Below are 23,042 nucleotides of genomic sequence, written 5' to 3'. Positions count from 1 at the left end.
GTATCAAAGTATATTTCACAATGTAAGATTCATGCAGGTGTTTAATGTTCTAAAGTGCTGACCATACCAATCATATACTCAAAACAAGAAAATTGTTACAGTATTTATCACAATATTGGAAATGTATCACACCAGCCACCCCCAATGTTTAAATGTTTAATATAAAAAATAGCTGAATGTGTCATTAACAACATTTGAGGTGTAAATGTTGTTTAGGAGTGTATAGTGTATTGTATGTAGAGTATATAGTGTAGTGGTTAACACCTCTGCCTTCTACGCTGTAGACTGGGGTTCAATCTCCTGCCTGGTTAAGCACCCTACACTACACCAATAAGAGTCCTTGGGCAAGACTCCTAACACTGCCTTCACCTACCTGTGTAAAAATGCTCAAATTGTAAGTCGCTCTGGATAAGAGCGTCTGCCAAATGCCATAAATGTTAATGTAATCATACAACACATAGCATTATATTGTTTTATATTGCATAATTGCATCGTGGGTTAATGTGTTAGCTTATGGCTGTTACTTTACTTTAGGGGTGAAATGTTAGCTTGTCACTAGAGCATTAGATCAGGGCAAACGAACAGTTTTTGTTTGTTTGTGTGCTTATAAGAAACCAATCTGAGTAGATTAGGCTACACTCCACTGTGCTCTCCCAAAATTTCTGAAGTATTTATTCCTTTAACATAGAGGAGAAAGTCTGACGACCAACTGAGGTTAGTGCTATATTGCTAATGCTAGCTAGCGCCAGTAGCCTCCAGATCATTGGCTAGCAGTTGAGTATCAGTGATTCACAATGATTGTGCCCTATTTGCGTGATGCATGCTGGGCATTATAGTAAGATAACATTGATGGCCAAAGACATGGAAATTATATGAAATTGTGAATTGTATCAAACTGATGCTGCTAGTTTTAGACTAGAACTAGAACGGCCCATTAAAGTGTAATTCTAAAGTTTTTTATTTTTTATTTTATTCCTGCACAATTAAGTGGTTAAGATACACACACACACACACACACACACACACACACACACACACACACAGTCGTTCAGAGCGGTTTGGTATGAAATGCTCCGTTCCAGAGAAGCTTATCCAGTCAGAATTGTTCACAGTGGTGGTGATAGGAACCAGACGTCCATCTCTAAAAGCTCCCTCACAGAAAGTTCCTACATGGAATAGTTATGAATTCACTGCCTGATGTCTGAAACACTGATTTATGTTAGCTTTGAGAAGATTTTGGCTTTAAACTCATTCATGGCAGGGTGTTTTGAGGCACTCTGAGTTATGAGGGAATTTTGAAAAATCTGTTGAATGTTGTGAATCATTACACAATATATTGTCATACCGCCCACCGCTAGTTCTGGTCTGAGCCTGTTTTTAAACAGCCACTGTTGTATATAATAAGCATTTTAGTGTGTTATAGCGAGGAGCTTTTATGTTTTTACAGATTCCGTTCATATCTCGCTGGTGGGCCGCAGCTAGCTCATGCTAACGGCTGCTAATGGGTTGCAGTTGTTTGATGGAGCTGTTTTGTGTTGAGCAAGGGAGAGGGAGAAGTGTGGCTGGTTTGTCTTTGTGTGGTCCGTATGTGTTGGGGTGGGGGGTGGGTGGGTGTGTGTGTGGGGGGGGGGGGGTTATGTTAGATGTGCTTTAGAAACCAAAGCTCTTCCACCTTTCCTGTCAGACCAAGCGGATTATCATATTCGATAAACTTTTCCTTGGAAGATTAGCTGCTAATCAAGCGCAAACTGACATGGCCGGCGCTTTTGCAGCTTCTTTCCCCCTGACCCCTTGACTCAATGACCCCACCTACCCCCAATATCCTCTCCTTTCAGTTTGATCATGATGCGCGGAGCGTTAATTGGCAGGCCTGCGGGTGGTGGGGTGAGCGTGTGAGCGTGGCGGGAGGGGAATTGGATAAACGTTAATCCTCACGCTGTGCAGAGTGCTGGAGGAAGTAGAGAGTGGACAGTTTCCAAACATGTCAGACAGATTCCTGTCTACTCTCTCACTGAGGTTACTGTCCACTAGCCCTGAGAGAGGGAAAAAAGGGAGAACTGTAAAAAGAATAGACTTCAGTTGATTGATGAAAGTGATGCCCATTGCTGAGAGTTTCCATCTGCTCTGATTTTCGTCTGAAAAACACGCCATTTGCAGCCTTAAGGTGCACAAAAGCAGTTATATTTGTCTCGCGATCTGTTTATCTTTTATTCAAAATGCCGTCTGGCTTTAGAACAGTTTATGGCAGCACAAGATGCATCTTTTTTCCTACCTGTTATTGTTCTTGTTAAACTGATTAAGAAGTGCTTAATAGGCTTTAAACCCTTATTAAGATTTATTAACCCTACAGCAAATGTACCAAACCATACCAAGAACCACCCAAACCATATCAAGTACCACCAAATCGTACCAATAACTACCAAACCATACCAATAACTACCCAACCATACCAAGAACCCAAGATTGGGATAGTGTAGTGGTTAACACCTCTGCCTTCTACACCGTAGGCTGGGGTTCAATCCCCACCTGGGCAAACACCCTACACTATACCAATAAGAGTCCTTGGGCAAGACTCCTAACACCACCTTGGCCTACCTATGTAAAATGATCATATTGTAAGTCGCTCTGGATAAGAGCGTTTGCCAAATGCCATAAATGTAAATGTAAGAACCACCAAAACACATCAGTAGCCACCAAAATATACCAAGAAACACCAAAAGCTTAGCAATATCAACCAAACCTTGCCAGGTATCACCCAGATCATACCAAGAACCACAAAACCATACCAGGTTTCACAGAACCATACCAGGAACCACCAAAACCATACCAATAACTACCAAACCACACCAGGAGCCATCAAACCATATTGATACCTACCAAAACCATACTAGGAGCCAGCAACCTATACCAAGAAGCACCAAACCATGCCAATAACTCACTCACTTACTCATCATCGAAGCTACTTACCCTGTTGGGTCATGGCAGTTGCTGGAGCCTATCCCATCGTTCACTGGACAAAAGACAGTAAACACCCTGGGCAGGTCCATCACAGGGACATACCAGTAACTACAAAACTGTTTTAGTGACTTCTAAACCATACTAGTAATTACCAAACCACAGCAAGAATGACCAAACCATATCAATAACCAGTAGACCATAGCAAGAACCACTAATCCATACCAATGACTACCAAACCATAGCAAGAGCTACCAAAACATATCAAGAACTATCAAACCCAACCATAAACTACCAAAATCATACTAGAGAGAGAGAGAGAGAGAGAGAGAGAGAGAGAGAGAGAGAGAGAGGGGAAGAGAGAGACAGAGAAGAATAGAAAAGAGAAAGTATCAGAAAAATGTTATTACAGGAATTGGTATTGAAGTCAAGCTGTTGGTCTTAAAGACTGTGAACATTATCAGCGCTGTTCAGGACTGTGGTATAAAGTGCTTTATAAATAAAACTGAACCGAATTGAAAACAGTATCTCTGCATGGAGCTCCACTCTGAAGATCTAATGCTGACGCTCTGTTGGTATTGCTGCGTTGTGCCTGTTGGTGTTATAAAGAGGCGTAAAGTGATGTTCTCTGTACAGTGGCCACTATAGCCGAATAAACACTGAATAAACAGACTTTCAGATCTGAACAGCTCCGAAGTGGTAGATGTTGTTTGTTGTCCTAAAGGCAGAAAATTGCCTGAGTTGTTTATTCATAAAGGCACATGAGTGTCACAGATGTGCGAATGTGGCTGGAGGCAGCCTAATGTCAGGCTTCAGAGTTTATTCACACTTATAAAGTCAGCAGTGTGTGGTTGTTTTGATGTGTGCATGTGGTGATTGGTGGGCAAATGCAATAGCTGTTGTGTTCCATTATGTGTGTCGTCAAACTCTTCATTGTGAGAATATTTTGTCAAGATCGATAGAAATGGATCGAAAGTCTTGAGAGTGAAATTGTTATATTAAAGGGCACATATAATAGAAAACCTACTTTTTTATTTCTGTATTTTTGAAGTTTCATATGTAAGCATTGCTAAAATTTCAAAATGTTTTGAATTAATTTTGTGATGTCAGATTTTGTAAATCCCGTCCCATTCAGCCTACAGGAGTTTAGCTTCAGCTTAGGAGCATTAGAGCCGCTTTTTAAACAAGGCGCAATAGAGGGCAGATAATAAGAACAGAAGTCATTGACATAAATCAGTCTTAAATGTGACCTCATTTTCTGCAGGTCGAGCCTGATGTCAGGTGGGCCAGGTGGGGCAGGTTCTGCCAACCCATGGCTGGTCAATGAATCAGAGGAGACGCAAGGCCTGTCGTTTGGAGAAATTAAACAGCAGCAGCAACGCATCATTGAAGGTAAATATAAACAGATTTATATATAGAAAATACAGTCTATGGCAGCCATGATTTATTTTCCTTGTTTTATTTCTTTCTCTCTCTGTCTGTATCTCTCCCCCTTCACTCTCTGAAGCTCAGGATGCTGGTCTGGATGCTCTGGCTGCAGTGATCAGCAGGCAGAAGCGGATGGGTGAGGAGATCGGGAATGAACTAGACGATCAGAACGGTGAGGCAGCAGAGCCCAAAGCTTCAAACCCACCACAATTTGGTTTACATGAAGTTCCGTTGTCTCCCTTGCTGTTTCTCTCTCATTATTTAGCTCAATCACTCCAATGTATCCCAGTGTGTTTATTGGAGCTTCATCACTCCATTATCATCCCAAAGGTGTTCAGTGGAGCTTCATCACTCCAACTTGTTTCAGAAGTGTTCAGAGGTGTTTCTTTACTTTGGTTCATCCCAATGGTGTTCAGTGGAGCTTCATTACTCTGATTCATCTCAGAAGTTCCAAAGGTGTTCAGTGGTGCTCCATCACTCCCACCTTATCCCAAGAGTGTTTAGGGCTGTCACAGTAACTGGATTAAACTCTATTACTCTAAACTCTTTTACTAAATCAATTATAATTTATTTTTTCAATGCATCAGCTTAGGAATTACTTTGCGATTTGAGCACTCGCATCACTTTTTTGGGCATCACTGAGAAATACTAGAACAAACCCACACCAGCAGGATCTTGCGGATGTGTGTATGTTTATAGTTACAAAGTTCATGTGTATTAAGAAAGAAGAAATGTTTGCCGTTCTAAAGTTTGTGAATGTGATTACTCAGTGAATCATTACAGTAATTGCTAGATAATTTGGTTATTAATATAATCAGTAGTGACATCCCTAAAAGTGTTCAGTGGAGCTTCATCACTCCAACTCATCCCACTTTGTGTGTGGCTGCTCTGGAGCGTTACTGCCAATGTTTTTTCGTGGAGATTATGTGGCTTATTGTGCACAATTGAACACCCATGGTGGTAATGGGCAAATCTTAAACTGGACAAACCCTTTCATTGTTAGACCTCAGTATGTTTTGAGCTGCTGGCAGTAACTTAGTTGCCCTGTTTTCTACTAACATTCAGTTCTGAAAAGATATTTTGCTGAACAAACTCTCTCTGCTCAGATATCACATTATTGCACACATCAATTTGAGAGAATGGAAGAATATTTTAGTGGGAGGTCCAGTCATGGTCAGGTTTTCAGGCTCTGACCTCAGTCGTGTGTTTTGAGATGTTTTTGGAGGGTTCAGCTGTTCGTTCCTGTTGCTTTGTAAAGAGAAAGAAGGATGAAGAGTCAGAAATCTTTCAGATCATGAGAGAACTCTGGAGGAAAGGTGAAGCTGATTTGGCGCACATCATTAGCTCTCCATGGCTGATGTTTATGGTGAAGCTCCCATTTGGAAACCACTTGTGACCAAATGCAGAACCCAGAGTTAGCAGAAACACATGACCCACTGTAATAAGGAGCGCGGGCATTACTGCGCTGGTAGAAAGTGACATGGTCTGATGAGTTTTACCCTTTTTACCTCCTTCGACTGCTTTTGAACCACATTGTTCCCAAATGTCCGCTCTGACAGTGGCTCTGTTCTTGAAGAACGGCCCAGTTGAGGAAAATGTGTTTAGCAGCTTTCCCTCGAAGGGCTGAAGCTGCTCTGAAGACAAAAGGCAGTCCAGCTCATTAACATAGATCTATATACTGCCTTGAGTTATTATTATTTTATTTACCCTTTATGTATTTCCAGCATTTTCATGGCTAGGATAAATCTTTTGACTGAAGTGGTTTTCTTCATTATGGTAGCGGTTTTCTGCCTGTTGGGCAGCAGTTTCGACTGTTGTGGTGGAGCTGGTTAATTCTTAATAGTCTGGAGTCATGTTTTTATACAATTTGATACTATATTTGATAGTATATTGCTTTACATTCTGTATGGAAAGGATCAAGCCTGTGCTTGTGCACTTTTTCTGTTTATTTCAGTGCCAAAAAATAACAAGCACAGCAGAACAAGGCTGAATATACAACAATAATCAAATGCAAATCATAGTATAGTATCTCCTGCTGTACTTACAAACACTAATGTGGTAGAAATCAAAAGTTTAGAATCTGCACTTTCCACACAATTTCTCCACTGCTTTCCATGAGCTTGCATTCATATGTAATCAACCTAAATGTAAGACGAGACAGTAGAGGGTGTATACTAGAGCCTGACTGATATATAAAACCCATAATGAGTTTTTCTCAGCAAGATAAGAATTTAAAAAAATTTTTGTTTTATTTTATTTTAAAGAATTTACGATAACTCTGCTCTAATATGTCTATGTGTATGTACAGTGGGTGGAATAAGTATTGAACACGTCACCAATTTTCTCAGTTAATATATTTCTAAAGGTGCTTTTGACATGAAAGTCTCACCAGATGTTGGGGACAACCCACCCAATCCACACAGGCAAAGAAATCAAACCAAAGATGTCCATAAATTATGTGTAATAATGAGAAATGACAGGGGAAAAGTACTGAACACGCTTACTGAAATTTATTTACTATTTCATACAAAAAAATGGAGAAACCAGCCGCATGCATTGCTCAGGTGTGATTTTGGCCCATTCTTCCACACAAACACTCTTCAAATCCTGAAGGTTCTGTGGGCTCCTTCTATGAACTCTGAGCTTTAGTTCCTTCCATTGATTTTCATCTGGATTCTGGTCAGGTGACTGGCTGGGCCATTCTAGCAGCTTTATTTTCTTTCTCTGAAACCAGTTGAGAGTTTCCTTGGCTGTGTTTTTGGGATCGTTGTCTTGCTGAAATGTCCACCCCCGTTTCATCTTCATCATCCTGGTAGATGGCAGCAGATTTTTATCAAGAACGTCTCAGTGCACTTGTCCATTCATCCTTCCTTCAATTATATGAAGCATGCCAGTGTCGTATGCTGAAAAACAGCCCCACACCATGATGCTCCCACCTCCAGACTTCACTGTTGGTGTGGTGTTTTTGGGGTGACATGCAGCGCCTTTTGACTTCCAAACATGGTGTGTATTATGGTATCCAGAGTTCAATTCTCATTTGACCGACTATATTCTCCTGGTAATCCACAGGCTTGTCTAAAAGTTGTTGAACAAAATTTAAACATGCTTCAACAAGCTTCTTCTTCAGCAGTGGAGTCTTGCATGGTGAGCATGTATACAGGCCATGGAGGTTGAGTGCATTACTATTGTTTTCTTTGAAACAATTGTACCTGCTGATTCCAGGTCTTTCTCCACAAGTGAGCCTTGGCTCTCGGACAACTCTTCAGATAATTCTTTTCTGTGTCTGAAATCTTGCGGGGAGCACCTGGTCATGAAAGTTTATGCTGAAATGATGTTCTTTCCACTTCCGGATAACGGCCCCAGCAGTGCTCACTGGAGCCTTAAATAGTTTAGAAATTCTTCTGTAACCAGTGTACATATATACAGTGTATGTGTGTGTGTGTGTGTGTATATATATATATATATATATATATATATATGTATATATATATATATATATACACACACACACACACATATATATATATATATATATATATATATATATATATATATATATATATATATATATCATTTGACCAGGACTGCCAAAACGTTTATATATGACTGATATACCAGCATATATTAATCTCATCAGAATTTTGAGTCCTTTAAAACTTCTCTTGGCCATTTACATTTACATTTAAGGCATTTGGTAAACTGTCTTATCAGAGTGTTCTCACAATTTGATCACGTTACCAGAGGTTGATGTGGTAGTAGTCTTAGTAGTATAATGTAGGGTGCTACCACAGTATACCAATCACTAAATGGTAATGATATTATAGTTTTCAGAGCCTTTTGGACACAAGCTTCACCCTTTTTGACTTGGGAGCTGATGTGGGATTCAAACCCCACCGCTTTAGGTTGAAAGGGCTACAGAATTTATATCAGTCAGGCTGTAGTGTAAACACCATGGAGGATTTGCACATTGCTGTCAAGCCTAGCTTTAATTAAGAGGTTCACCGTTTCACTTTCTGCTCTCTGTACATGTCTTTAGACGTGTTTTTTTAAGACATCAAAGGATTTGGTTGTCCAACAACTACTGAAAAATTGTACCACATGATGGTCGCAACTGCGGCTGATTGAAATACATTGTGAAGAAACTGCCAGTTAAATGTTAAATGACTCATTCATCCCTGACTCTGCTGAGGCGAAGTTAGGAAAGGTTTATTGTGTTGAGTTGGGATTAGAGTGAAACGCCAACTCCACCAAAGCTCCCGCACTTTCACAACTCTAGACAGTCCCTCTGTGACCTTCTTATATTATAGGGCATTTTAGAAAGGAAGTGCTGAGGTAAGAGCTCTGTGTTATTTTACACTGCCTGTCAAAAGTTTGGGGACGTCTAGCTTTTCAAAATGTTTTTGAATAATAAACATTTTGTAAAAAAAAAAAACTGCGAAATTGTAGGAACAGTTGATGAAAGTTCCACCTTGAGAAACAAAGGCCGCGTCCATTTTATCTCCTTGTGATGTCAGCTCATTAGCGCTTAAACCTTTCAGGTTAACGGTTAAACCACCTTTGGATCAGCTTTTATCAGTTTGGGCAAGAGATCCATCAAATCATTAATTATTCATACTAAGAAAACTTTGATGAATGTGAAGCAGACGGTTGCAGAGTTTTAAGTTACTTTTCTTTATCTGGTTCCAGTCTAGTTGATCATAATAACCAGTTTGACTGTGTGTGAAAGGAACGTGTAGAACTGCGGCATCTGCTGGCTGTGTTCGAAACATTTTGAATTGCAATTCATTTTGCAATGTGGAAACCTGTAACATTACGGATAATATTGACATTATAGAGCGTTTTAAATGAAACAATAGAAGTCATATCGCCCCCTCCACTTCCTGTAGTGTATTACAGTCTGTCACAATGACTATGTGGATCGCATGAGCATTATACAGGATTTTTAAATGAAACAGTAGACGTTATATCACCCCTACACTTCCTGTAGTGTATTACAATCTGTGTGGATCATATGAACATCATGGAGTATTATAGAGCTTTTTTTTTTTTTTTTTTTATGAATGTGTAATCGTGGCATCATCGGTATGACATAGTATCAATATCACTATCATGTCACCCCTATAATCAATGTTTTATATGCATCAGCTCCAATTCATGGTTAATCGTCTTTCTGAATGCTTAAAAGAGGCGATCGATCTGTCCGTTTGCTTCCCAATTGGAGAAGTTTTATCCAAAAGGCCACACAGTGTTCTTTACAGGTCTTAATTGCTCATCCACTGAAGCTACAAAGTGCTTCTCCTCCAGAGCACCTGTTGGATGTCTCACCCTCAGTGGAGCTCAGGATTTGTGGTTTGTTTGCTATTATTAGACCCAGATATTGTACACATTATTTGAGAACAAACCTCAGAACACATTTTTTCCGGCAGAAATAAAGCACCTCCATCGGTTCCTGGAGCCTGTAGAGACATGATGCTTGCGCTGGATGCTCCATTACAGCTTTGGATTGAGTGACGCAGTCAGCTATGTAATGAGATAGTTTAATGCCCTGGAAAAGAGAGAGGAAAATGGATTGAATTTGCTTTTAAAAAAAGAGAAGTTGATTCTTCCTTCATCTGACAGACGACGTACGACCCTTTTGCCCTCTACAGAGTTCTTTTTCCCTTGTTTTTGCCCCAGACGGTGCGGTTTGGGCAGCAGTGTTTGTCTGTAAGCAGATTAAACTCCGGATCAGAGGAAGTGAAGGCCAGTGCGTCGCTCCTTTTTAGGTAAAGGGCTGGAGAAGAGAGCTCAGGGGTTAGAGGTCAGAGGAACTTGGCTGGCATGGACAGACTGGAGATTCCTGCTGCCCGTGAAGGACGATGCGGGGCCAAAGCGGTAGTTATACGACTGTTACAGGACATTCTATTCATTTAACAGCATGCCACACTGCAACAAGTCCTCTACTGTAGGAGCTTTAAAGGACTGCTGCTCCATTGACCTAGAGAATGCTGCAGCATTATAGGATTTCTTTTATTAATACAAAACCTTCTGGAGTTAAATTCTACAGCCTGCAATAGTACACTTACTTCTGTATGACCTCCATTCATATACAGCTTACAGTAGTACACTTACTTCTGTATGACCTCCATTCATATACAGCTTACAGTAGTACACTTACTTCTGTATGACCTCCATTCATATATAGCTTACAGTAGTACACTTACTTCTGTATGACCTCCATTCATATATAGCTTACAGTAGTACACTTACTTCTGTATGACCTCCATTCATATACAGCTTACAGTAGTACACTTACTTCTACATGACTTCCATTCATATATAGCTTACAGTAGTACACTTACTTCTGTATGACCTCCATTCATATATAGCTTACAGTAGTACACTTACTTCTGTATGACCTCCATTCATATATAGCTTACAGTAGTACACTTACTTCTGTATGACCTCCATTCATATACAGCTTACAGTAGTACACTTACTTCTACATGACTTCCATTCATATACAGCTTACAGTAGTACACTTACTTCTACATGACTTCCATTCATATACAGCTTACAGTAGTACACTTACTTCTACATGACTTCCATTCATATATAGCTTACAGTAGTACACTTACTTCTGTATGACCTCCATTCATATATGGCTTACAGTAGTACACTTACTTCTGTATGACCTCCATTCATATATAGCTTACAGTAGTACACTTACTTCTGTATGACCTCCATTCATATATAGCTTACAGTAGTACACTTACTTCTACATGACTTCCATTCATATATAGCTTACAGTAGTACACTTACTTCTACATGACTTCCATTCATATATAGCTTACAGTAGTACACTTACTTCTACATGACTTCCATTCATATATAGCTTACAGTAGTACACTTACTTCTACATGACTTCCATTCATATACAGCTTACAGTAGTACACTTACTTCTACATGACTTCCATTCATATATAGCTTACAGTAGTACACTTACTTCTACATGACTTCCATTCATATACAGCTTACAGTAGTACACTTACTTCTACATGACTTCCATTCATATATGGCTTACAGTAGTACACTTACTTCTACATGACTTCCATTCATATACAGCTTACAGTAGTACACTTACTTCTACATGACTTCCATTCATATACAGCTTACAGTAGTACACTTACTTCTACATGACTTCCTTTCATATACAGCTTACAGTAGTACACTTACTTCTACACGACTTCCATTCATTTGTATCTTGCAATAGTGCAATTACTTGTATATGGCCTCTATTCATATACAGTTTGCAGGAGTACAGTTACTTCTACATGACTTCCATTCATATACATCTTGCTATCTTTAAATTCCACCTACGTTGCTCACATTTTTATGTAGCTTGCTATAGTGTACGTATTGCTTATTACTATAGGTGAATTCCTCCTATTTGACTTGCATTCATAAACAGCTTTCTATATCTTAATAACTACCATAATCACTTCCATTCATAAAGACCCTGCTGTAGTTACAGTCTTCATATATGATTTCCATTCATATACAACTTACTATAGTTAAATATCTCTTACATGAATTCATTTCATATACAGCTTGTTGTAGTTAAATTACAGCTGTATACCTTTCATTCCGAGAGATTAATACCATTGATTTACTCCTATAACACTTTCATATAAAGACTTCTGTGGTTGTATTTCAGTTACTCTGTAATTGTTAGATATTTTGACTTCTGCCACAGAATGAAGACAGCCATGTTTCTTACTTTTTTGCAGTTAAAGCAGGTTTTTTTTTTTCAGTGATATATTTGAGAGACTTTCTTGCCAGATGTTCCGTGCGCTCATCGTGAAATCACTGAAATATGCTTTATGAAATGAGCTATTTATGCTATCAGCCTAACCACACAGCGCAAATCACACCAGTTCAACTTTCCAAACATAACACGGCAGAAATTAGTCCTGAGTGTATAACAAAATGCCTCGTATCAACCTTGCTGCAGCTTTTCTTGTTTCTAATGTCAACATGGCTGGAGTTTATTGGTGTGGAAGTTTCTCATGTTCTGCAGGCTGACGTCAGTGTGTGTGTGCGCAGGCGAAAGCGGGCGGCTGGTGACGGACAGGCCTGTAAAAGCTGCAGGGTAAATACAGTTACAGGCAGGTCACTACATGGTAGTAAGCGTGTCGCTGGCACACTTCTCTCAGAGTGGTGACCTCAAAGTTGGACATGGTTTGAATAACAACTGTTTAAAATGGGGGTGCGCAAACTTTTTGTCGTAGATGGTTAAAGTGCAGCGTTGGTGGTGGGCCAAGGGCCAAAAACAGGGCAAAAAAGTCTATAAATAAGGTCGACAGGTCTCATATGAGTTTTTAGAAACTCGGGTCTTGTTATAAAATACGTTGAAAAACAGACTTGAAAGGAAAAAGTATGTTTGTTCTCTCACTGTGTGGAAAATTTCTTATTCAGTTTGGTAAAGACACAGGTCTCTCTCTCTCTCTCTCTCTGTCTCTCTCTCTCTCTCTCTCTCTCTGTCTCTCTCTCTCTCTCTCTCTCTCTGTCTCTCTCTCTCTCTCTCTCTCTCTGTCTCTCTCTCTCTCTCTCTCTCTCTCTCTCTCTCTCTCTCTGTCTCTCTCTCTCTCTCTCTCTCTCTCTCTGTCTCTCTCTCTCTGTCTCTCTCTCTCTGTCTCTCTCTCTCTCTCTCTCTCTCTCTCTCTGTCTCTCTGTCTCTCTCTCTCTCTCTCTCTCTCTCTCTGTCTCTCTCTCTCTCTCTCTCTCTCTCTGTCTCTCTCTCTCTCTCTCTCTCTCTCTCTCTGTCTCTCTCTCTCTCTCTCTGTCTCTCTCTCTCTCTGTCTCTCTCTCTCTCTCTCTCTGTCTCTCTCTCTCTCTCTCTCTCTCTCTCTCTCTCTGTCTCTCTCTCTCTCTGTCTCTCTCTCTCTCTCTCTCTGTCTCTCTCTCTCTCTCTCTCTCTCTGTCTCTCTCTCTCTCTCTCTCTCTCTCTCTCTCTCTCTCTCTCTGTCTCTCTCTCTCTCTCTCTCTCTCTCTCTCTCTCTCTGTCTCTCTGTCTCTCTCTCTCTCTCTCTCTCTCTCTCTGTCTCTCTCTCTCTCTCTCTCTCTCTCTCTCTCTCTCTCTCTCTCTCTCTGTCTCTCTCTCTCTCTCTCTCTCTCTCTGTCTCTCTCTCTCTCTCTCTCTGTCTCTCTCTCTCTCTGTCTCTCTCTCTCTCTCTCTCTCTGTCTCTCTCTCTCTCTCTCTCTCTCTCTCTCTCTCTGTCTCTCTCTCTCTCTGTCTCTCTCTCTCTCTGTCTCTCTCTCTGTCTCTCTGTCTCTCTCTCTCTCTCTCTCTCTCTCTCTGTCTCTCTCTCTCTCTCTGTCTCTCTCTCTCTCTCTCTCTCTCTCTCTCTCTCTCTCTCTCTCTCTCTGTCTCTCTCTCTCTCTGTCTCTCTCTCTCTCTCTCTCTGTCTCTCTCTCTCTCTCTCTCTCTGTCTCTCTCTCTCTCTCTCTCTCTCTCTCTCTCTCTCTCTCTCTCTCTCTCTCTCTCTCTCTGTCTCTCTCTCTCTCTCTCTCTCTCTCTGTCTCTCTGTCTCTCTCTCTCTCTCTTTCTCTCTCTCTCTCTCTGTCTCTCTCTCTCTCTCTCTCTCTCTCTCTCTCTCTCTCTCTCTCTCTGTCTCTCTCTCTGTCTCTCTCTCTCTCTCTCTCTCTCTCTCTCTCTCTCTCTCTCTCTCTCTCTCTGTCTCTCTCTCTCTCTGTCTCTATCCCTCTTTCTTGTTTCTAATCCTTACTCCTCCCTCTTTTAAATATCTTTTTTTTCTTTTTCTCTTAGTGTCTTCTTCGGTTTTTCTGGTTCTCCTCTTTGTGTCTCTCACTCTTTCTTGTCGCTCTCACTTACTCTTGTTTCAATATCTTTCTCTTTTCTCTCTTCCTCTGTATTAGTCTCTGTTTTCTTTTTCTCCTCTTTATTTCTCTCATTCTCTCTCTCTATTAGTCTCTCGCTCTCTTTCTCGTCTCTCTCGCTTTCTCCTCGCTCACGTTCCCTTTTTCTCTTATTTTACTGTCTCTCTTCTTTATCTTTCTCTATTAGTGTCTTTCTCTCTGTTTTCTTTTTTCTTCTCTATCTCTCTCACTCTCCCTCCCTCTCTCTCTTTTTCTATTAGTCTCTTGCTTTTTTCCTCCCTCTTTTTCTCTTTTTTCTCTTCTTTTAGTTTCTCTTTTCTCTCTCTCGCTCTCTTTCTTCATTAGTCCCTTTCTGTTTTCTCTCTCTCTCCTCTCACTTTCCCTTCCTCTCTCTCTCTCTCTCTCTCTCTCTATATATATATATATATATATATATATATATATATATATATATATATGTATATATATATTAGTGTTTTTCTCTGTTTTCTTTTTCTCGTCTCTCCCTCTCCCTCTGTCTTGCTCTCTCTCGCTCTCTTTCTCCGTCTCTCGTTTTTTTCCTCCCTTGCTTGTTCTTTTTTCTCTTCTTTTAGTTTGTTTCTCTTTTCTCTCGCTCTCTTTCTCTTTCTTTATTAGTCTCTTTCTGTTTCTCTCTCTCCTCTCACTCTTCCTCCCTCTGTCTCTCTCTCTCTCTCTCTCTCTCTCTCTCTCAATCTCTCTCTCTCTCTCTCTCTATAAGTCTCTCAGTCCCCTTCTCATTTCCCTCTCACTTTCTCCTCCCTCTTTTATTCTCCTTTTCCTTTCTTTCGGTATCTTTCTTTGTTCTCTCACTCTCTTTCACATAGTCCCTTTCTTTCTCTCTTTCTCAGTGTCTATGTTCTCTCTCTCTCTCTCTCTCTGTCACTCTCTTTCTCTCTATCTCTCACTGTCTGTATTTCTCTATCAGTTTATCTCTGTCTCTCTTTTTGTTAGTCTCTCTCTCATCTCTCCTCGTCTCTCCCCCTTTTTAAACGTCTCCCTCTTTTTTATAATAATTATAGTCTCTCAGTTTCTCTTTTTCTCTCTCTCCGTATCTGTTTTCAGACGCACATAACTCCTTCGTTTCTGATTGTTTTCTGATCAGATGATTTTCCATCATTTTTTCCTTGTTGCATTTCTTTTTTTTCCTTTAAGCAATGCAAGTTTTCGCCCAGAGTGAGGAGGTCACATGTTCTCCACAGAACCTTTACGCTTTCCTGTGGTGTACGTGAGGAAACGAAACCCTCTCCTCCGTGACCTTTGACACCTAGCTCCATCTCCAGACGGCATTTATGTCCGTATCGTTTTATTAAGAGATGCGACTCTGCCAATATTTGTGTTAAAGTGAGATCATTTGGTTGGGAATAGAAACAAACCTTCATGCAGATTTAGACCTTCTGTTGGAGAAGGTCTGGAGTAAAGCCAGACGAAGACTTCAACTCCAGACCTGCTCCAGTCTGACAGTCCTGGACTGGTTTTCTGTAGAGGAGCGATTGGCTGTAATAAGAGCTCTTACGAAACAGCCGTTTGTTTTCTGAATGACCTTTTTAAAGCAGTGGATGGACTGATGGACCATGACAAATTCATATAAAGGAAACAAAAAAGAGCAAGAAAGTTCTTAAATTATTCTGAATTGCTAATCCGAGTACCACATCTTCAGTTACGTGTTGGAAATTTCCTTTTCAGTTTCAGTACTAAATTACATAATTCACGTAACGACTAATATAAAGATTATTTCCCTCTCATTTAAAATGACTTCTTTATCAAAACAGACTGTTGACAAATAGTTTTAGGTTTTTAAGGTGAAGGTGTATGGTTAGCGTATAGGGAGGCTATGGTGAGCGTATGGCGAGGCTATGGTGAGCATGTGATGGGGCTATAGTGAGTCTATGTTAATCATATGGTGAGCCTATGGGGCCTCTATGGTGAGTGTTTAGTCAGTCTGTGGTGAGCGTATGGTTGCTTATGGTGAATGCATAGTGAGCATGTGTTGAATTTATCGTGAGCATATGATGAGTGTTTTTTGAGTCTATGGTGAGCATACTTGTGTGTATGTTGAGTGCATAGTGAGCATATGGTGAATCTATGGTGAGTGTCTGGTGACTGTATGGTGTGTCTATGGTGAGCTTATGGTGAGAGTAAAGTGAACGCATGGTGAGTGGTGAGTCCATGGTGACTGTATTTACAGTAAGCATGTGGTGGGTCCATGGTGAAGGTATGGTGTGTCTATGGTGAGCTTATGGTGAGAGTAAAGTGAACGCATGGTGTATGATGAGTCCATGGTAAATGTGTTTACAGTAAGCGTGTGGTGGGTCCATGGTGAAGGTATGGTGTGTCTATGGTGAGCTTATGGTGAGAGTAAAGTGAACGCATGGTGTATGATGAGTCCATGGTAAATGTGTTTACAGTAAGCGTGTGGTGGGTCCATGGTGAAGGTATGGTGTGTCTATGGTGAGCTTATGGTGAGAGTAAAGTGAACGCATGGTGTATGATGAGTCCATGGTAAATGTGTTTACAGTAAGCGTGTGGTGGGTCCATGGTGAAGGTATGGTGTGTCTATGGTGAGCTTATGGTGAGAGTAAAGTGAACGCATGGTGTATGATGAGTCCATGGTAAATGTGTTTACAGTAAGCATGTGGTGGGTCCGTGGTGAAGGTATGGTGTGTCTATGGTGAGCTTATGGTGAGAGTAAAGTGAACGCATGGTGTATGATGAGTCCATGGTAAATGTGTTTACAGTAAGCATGTGGTGGGTCCGTGGTGGCTGTATGGTGTGTCTATGGTGAGCTTATGGTGAGAGTAAAGTGAACGCATGGTGTATGATGAGTCCATGGTAAATGTATGTACAGTAAGCGCGTGATGAATCTATGGTTGGTCTATGGTGACTGTGAAGTGAGAGTATCATGAACTTATGGTGAGCATATGGTGAGTGTATGGTGGTTCTGTGGTGAGTGTAGGGGGAGTCTGTGGTCTATAACTGTAAAGTGCTGTGTGGTGTAGAGCCAATGTGAGAGCACCTTCATCAATCACGCACACTCATTCTCCTTCCTGGACTCCACACGCACTCTTTCCTGGACTCTGTTCTGTCTGTCAGTGTCCCATACTAAACTCTGGATGGAACTGTTGGGCTGATGTTTGTAGAGTGAAGGCCACCCTGCTGTACACTGACTGTAGTCTGTATGCAATTTAATATTTTGGAGTTTTGCCCTGATCAGGACGTTTAAGAGATGGCCTCATTTTTTGGACCCCACATGTTGCAAATATGGAGACTTTATGCTTCAACTGGCTATTAAATATGTTATTATAGATTTATCAGAAGCTGCTCTAGTATGGTGTATCTGCTCCATAGGAAACTTAATGCAAAGTCTACATAGTGACCTTATTAGATCAGCGATGCTTTAGAAAAGCTTGAGCAGGCTTGGACTCGGTTAGCCTTCTTTGTACTCACTTGATAGAAAAGTTTACTTCAATGGCTAGAAACATGAACCACTTTCTACATCATGCTCCCTGAAACCTGACCACCCCTTTCACACATGCTGCTTTATGCAGCAATTAAAGGTAATTAAACGGGACGGGGTTCATTATAAAAGAGCAATGTGTATGGATTTATTGTTTGTTTGTTTCCAAAAGAACCTTAAATAATCAACAGAATGTGAAGAAATAACCATTTTGATGTTACATCAAAGACCTTATATACTCTATCTGTCTGTCTGTCTGTCTGTATCTGTCTGTCTGTCTGTCTGTCTCTATCTGTCTGTCTGTCTCTATCTGTCTGTCTGTATCTATCTGTCTGTCTGTCTGTCTGTCTGTCTGTCTGTCTGTCTGTCTCCTGTCTGTCTATCTCCTATCTGTCTGTCTGTCTGTGTCTGTCTGTCTCTATCCATCTATCCATCTATCCATCTATCTATCTATCTATCTATCTATCTATCTATCTATCTATCTATCTATCTATCTATCTATCTATTGTGTACCAAAGTGGTTAGCATGCTAACCAGGTAGCCCCAGCCTGTACTGTCTTGTTATACCACTTTGTACCTCAAGAGGTGATAGTGAGTCACTGTAGTGTCGGCTCTGCCATCAGTCCAACGGAGACTGAAGAATAGCCGCTTGCAGAAGTAGCTTTGCAGGGTCAAATGGTTCCTCAGACAGATGGCGAAGGCGTTGTTTTATCTAAAGGGTTCTGTATAGCACCAAAAAGGGTTCTTTTATAATGATAGTGTCAAACTTGTAACAACAGAAGAACGGTGCAGAGAACCATTTAAGCATGAAATGGGCCTATGTAGAACCAGTTGTCTTCACTAAAGATGCCTTTTAAGAGTGTACCACGTGTGTGTGGAATGCAAAGTAGGGCTGCTTGATAAATCGTGTTTTTATCGGTGTGGCAATATGAGTTTCCCCGATACACACATCATTAGAATGGCCATAACATAAGAGGCCAGATGGTTTGACCCTGCAAAGTTTCTTGTACACACACAGCAGCAGCGGGATGTCATCACATTACCAACACACTTATTTTTCCTGTTGTTTTTGTTGAGGTAGTGCTGCCTGTTTCTCAGCCTTTTAGTGCTCTCAGTTCTGATGTGAGCAGACATGAGACATTTCTTTTTTATTTTGCACAGTAGTGAATTTTGAGTGGTGTATAATTTAGTTTTTTGCTCAAAGGAGAGGTTAGATTTCTGAAATAAAAGGTCTGCACTTGCATCACGTCCAGTCGGAGGTGCGCTATTTTAATAACAATGTATTGCTTCTCACAGCAGCATTGCGACTTCTAATGGCTTTATCGAACGTTGCGTTTTGAGTCAATATTTTGCGGCCTTAGTGAAAAGCTGCTGTTGCGATTTACTTATTTTTGTCTAGACCAACAGTAGAGGTCAGAATGTAAGTGTAATTCATCACATAGCTGTGTAAATGTGTATAATAATGCAGAGTTAATGGCACGTATAGCAGAGTGACAGTGATATTGAACGTTTCTCTGTTGTTTTTTCATCCCTCACTGTTGTATCTGTAATTAAGCGGTTCGTTTCTCCTGAGCTCTCTCTCACTCTCACACGGCAGGCAGTGTAAATATTAGCTCTGAGCTGAGGGTCCCGTGCTGTGGGTTTACAGCAAAAGCTGCAGGACCACAGCGGGGGTCCTGGGGCAGAGGGGTGGGGGCTGGTCTACAGATTTCACATTTCTCTTTTTGGGGTTTTTATAGAGCTCATAAAGCACACTGCAGGCCTCAGAGACGCTCAGACACTTTGATTCGGCTCAGCACATCTGGAGCGAGTGTGGGTGCACACCACCCGGAAAAAGTTTGGGGACACCTCACCTTCCTTTTTTTTAAAAAAAGGGTTCTCACTGTTGCTTTCCAGTGAAGCGAGAATGCTTGCAGAGATTTTAAACACCTGCAGTGTGTGTTCCAAAATGTGTGTGGACAGCAGTTTCTTCTAAAAGGAAGGTATTAATGTTGAGTTTGTGCTACAGGAACAGGCTCTGTTCTTCTGGGAAGCATTTGCACTAGACGTTGGAACGTTGTTGTAAGGATCTGATTGAGCGGTAGTGTGGTCAAAGGTTGGTCGACCAGTTCTGGATTGAAATTGCCCCTGCAGCTGTGTCTCCACTCACTTTCCACACCAAGTGCAAATGAAAGTGTTTTATAAAAAGTTGTGACTTTGCTGTTTCCATCAAGCTCACTTTTAACTTGGATTATCGGTGGAGTAAGTTTTCCCATATAGTTCTTATTAAATGAACCGAGCTCTGAGTTCGGTCACCACCACTGTGGTTACGTCTTAACTATTTAATCATGAAGACATTTTTAAAAGTGGGTGGAATTCCCCTGTAAGTGTGAGCTCTTAGTAAGAATTCCCGACTCCGCGCAGCGCTCGTCTGCAGCTCGGTGTGAAGTGTGCTAGTGAAGACAGACGAGTGAGAGTTTTCACTCCTCTCACATTCCTCTGTTCTTCACGCGCTCAGACAGACGGAGACAGATCGACTTCAGAGGAGCAGAAGAGATGTTTGGTTTTGGTCTGCGTGTCTGCCGAGCTGCGGCTGTTTTGGAGAAGAGTTAGCGGCTGCGGCATTGTGGGTAAAGGCAGGCGCTGGCATATTAACGATGGAGTGATGTGTGAATAAAGTCTGCTAATTTGCTCCAGGGTGCTGAAACAGATGATGGACCAAACCTCAGCTATTTGCACAGCACAGTGAAGAATTCAGCTAATCTGACACAGCTAAAGGAGCAGTTCACCAAAAATCTGTCTTTCGCTCTCTTCTGTTCTCTTCTCCGTTCTTCTTATCATTTGTCTTCTGTTCTCTTCTGTTCTCTTCTCCGTTCTTCTTATCATTTGTCTTCTGTTCTCTTCTGTTCTCTTCTCCGTTCTTCTGATCATTTGTCTTCTGTTCTCTTCTGTTCTCTTCTCCGTTCTTCTGATCATTTGTCTTCTGTTCTCTTCTGTTCTCTTCTCCGTTCTTCTGATCATTTGTCTTCTGTTCTCTTCTGTTCTCTTCTCCGTTCTTCTTATTATTTGTCTTCTGTTCTCTTCTGTTCTCGTCTCCGTTCTTCTTATCAGTTGTCTTCTGTTCTCTTCTGTTCTCTTCTCCGTTCTTCTTATCAGTTGTCTTCTGTTCTCTTCTGTTCTGTTCTCCGTTCTTCTGATCATTTGTCTTCTGTTCTCTTCTGTTCTCTTCTCCGTTCTTCTTATTATTTGTCTTCTGTTCTCTTCTGTTCTCGTCTCCGTTCTTCTTATCAGTTGTCTTCTGTTCTCTTCTGTTCTCTTCTCCGTTCTTCTTATCATTTGTCTTCCGCTCTCTTCTGTTCTCTTCTCCGTTCTTCTTATCAGTTGTCTTCTGTTCTCTTCTGTTCTCTTCTCCGTTCTTCTTATCATTTGTCTTCTGTTCTCTTCTGTTCTCTTCTCCGTTCTTCTTATCATTTGTCTTCTGTTCTCTTCTGTTCTCTTCTCCGTTCTTCTTATCAGTTGTCTTCTGTTCTCTTCTGTTCTCTTCTCCGTTCTTCTTATCAGTTGTCTTCCGCTCTCTTCTGTTCTCTTCTCCGTTCTTCTTATCAGTTGTCTTCTGTTCTCTTCTGTTCTGTTCTCCGTTCTTCTTATCATTTGTCTTCCGCTCTCTTCTGTTCTCTTCTCCGTTCTTCTTATCATTTGTCTTCCGCTCTCTTCTGTTCTCTTCTCCCTTCTTCTTATCATTTGTCTTCTGTTCTCTTCTGTTCTCTTCTCCGTTCTTCTTATCATTTGTCTTCCGCTCTCTTCTGTTCTCGTCTCCGTTCTTCTTATCATTTGTCTTCCGCTCTCTTCTGTTCTCGTCTCCGTTCTTCTTATCATTTGTCTTCTGTTCTCTTCTGTTCTCTTCTCCGCTCTTCTTATCATTTGTCTTCTGTTCTCTTCTGTTCTCTTCTCCGTTCTTCTTATCAGTTGTCTTCTGTTCTCTTCTGTTCTCTTCTCCGTTCTTCTTATCAGTTGTCTTCTGTTCTCTTCTGTTCTCTTCTCCGTTCTTCTTATCAGTTGTCTTCTGTTCTCTTCTGTTCTCTTCTCCGTTCTTCTTATCAGTTGTCTTCTGTTCTCTTCTGTTCTCTTCTCCGTTCTTCTTATCAGTTGTCTTCTGTTCTCTTCTGTTCTCTTCTCCGTTCTTCTTATCAGTTGTCTTCTGTTCTCTTCTGTTCTCTTCTCCGTTCTTCTTATCAGTTGTCTTCTGTTCTCTTCCTTTCCCCTCTCTGTTTTCTTCTTTCTTCATTTCCTTCTCTTCTCCTCTCTTTGGTTTTTTCTTTTCTTCTGTCCTCTTCTCCTCTTTTTGTTTCTTCTCTTCTCCATTCTTCTTTTCTTTTTTCTCCTCTTTTCTCCTCTTTTTGTTTCTTCTCTTCTCCATTCTTCTTTTCTTTTTTCTTCTCTTTTCTCCTCTTTTTGTCTCTTCCTTCTTTCCTTCTCACCTCTTATCCTTTCTTCTCCTCTCCTCTTCGCTTCTCTCGTCTTGTTTCTCCTCTGTTTAACTCTCTTCTCTTCTATTCTCCTTACTTCTCTTCTTTTCTCTTCTTTTATTGCCCCTTCTCTCTTTTACTCTCTTCTCTTCTTCTTTACCTTCTCTACTCCTGTTTTTTTCTCTCTCCGCTTTTTCTTCCCTTCCTTTTTTCCTCATATCTTTAGTTCTCTTATCTCTTCCACTGTGTTCTCTCCTTTTTTCACTTCAGAGTTTGTTTTTGTTTATTTTCTTTTTCGTTTATTTGTCAGGGACAGTGAATTCAGTGAAAGGTGTTTATCAACAGTGCAGTAAATGAGGCAGAGTTAGGCTGATTTGCATCTCTTGTCCCTGGCCAGTTTTAAAATGGCAGTGTAAAATTATAATGACATGATTTATCACAAATAACATACGCAGAAAAAAAAAAGGCATGCAAACTAATACCTGAACCGGTACAATGTAAACAGTGCAACACTACTATAATTAACTGATATTATAATTAATTACTATATTACAACTATAATAAACAGGAGGCAAACTGAAAAGCCAAAGTTTCAGCTGGCAAGTGAAAGAATGATGAGTGTTGATTTCTGTAATATGGCCTGGCTAATTTCTTTCATTTCTTTAGATACCAAAGAATGGTAGGATGAGGCCATTCCCAGCATGATCATCATCATGACTTGACTTTTCATCACAGCCACTTCAAATCATGATAAAATATCTCCAGACACAAATGTGTGGGTTGAAGATTAGAGTCAGTACTGCACGGTCACACTGACACTCAGAGCTGGGCAGTGTGACAGTGAGTGTGCTTAATAATCC

General features: G+C 40.7%; 1 protein-coding gene across 1 annotated transcript in view; it reads left to right on the top strand.

Moving 5' to 3' along the window:
- The window catches only part of stx8 (syntaxin 8), a 68,550-nt gene that overhangs the window by 13,985 nt on the left and 31,523 nt on the right, over nt 1-23,042 (top strand). The window contains exons 5-6 of the mRNA XM_017721633.2: nt 4,220-4,347; nt 4,463-4,555. Of these exons, the coding sequence (XP_017577122.1) occupies nt 4,220-4,347; nt 4,463-4,555 (221 nt within the window). The remainder of the gene's footprint in view (nt 1-4,219; nt 4,348-4,462; nt 4,556-23,042) is intronic.

This window comes from Pygocentrus nattereri, chromosome 30 (genome assembly GCF_015220715.1).
Source record: "Pygocentrus nattereri isolate fPygNat1 chromosome 30, fPygNat1.pri, whole genome shotgun sequence".
In the NCBI taxonomy this organism is placed as follows: domain Eukaryota; kingdom Metazoa; phylum Chordata; class Actinopteri; order Characiformes; family Serrasalmidae; genus Pygocentrus; species Pygocentrus nattereri.
Note: the sequence above shows the minus strand (reverse complement) of the source record. Positions and strands in the feature narration are given on the sequence as shown.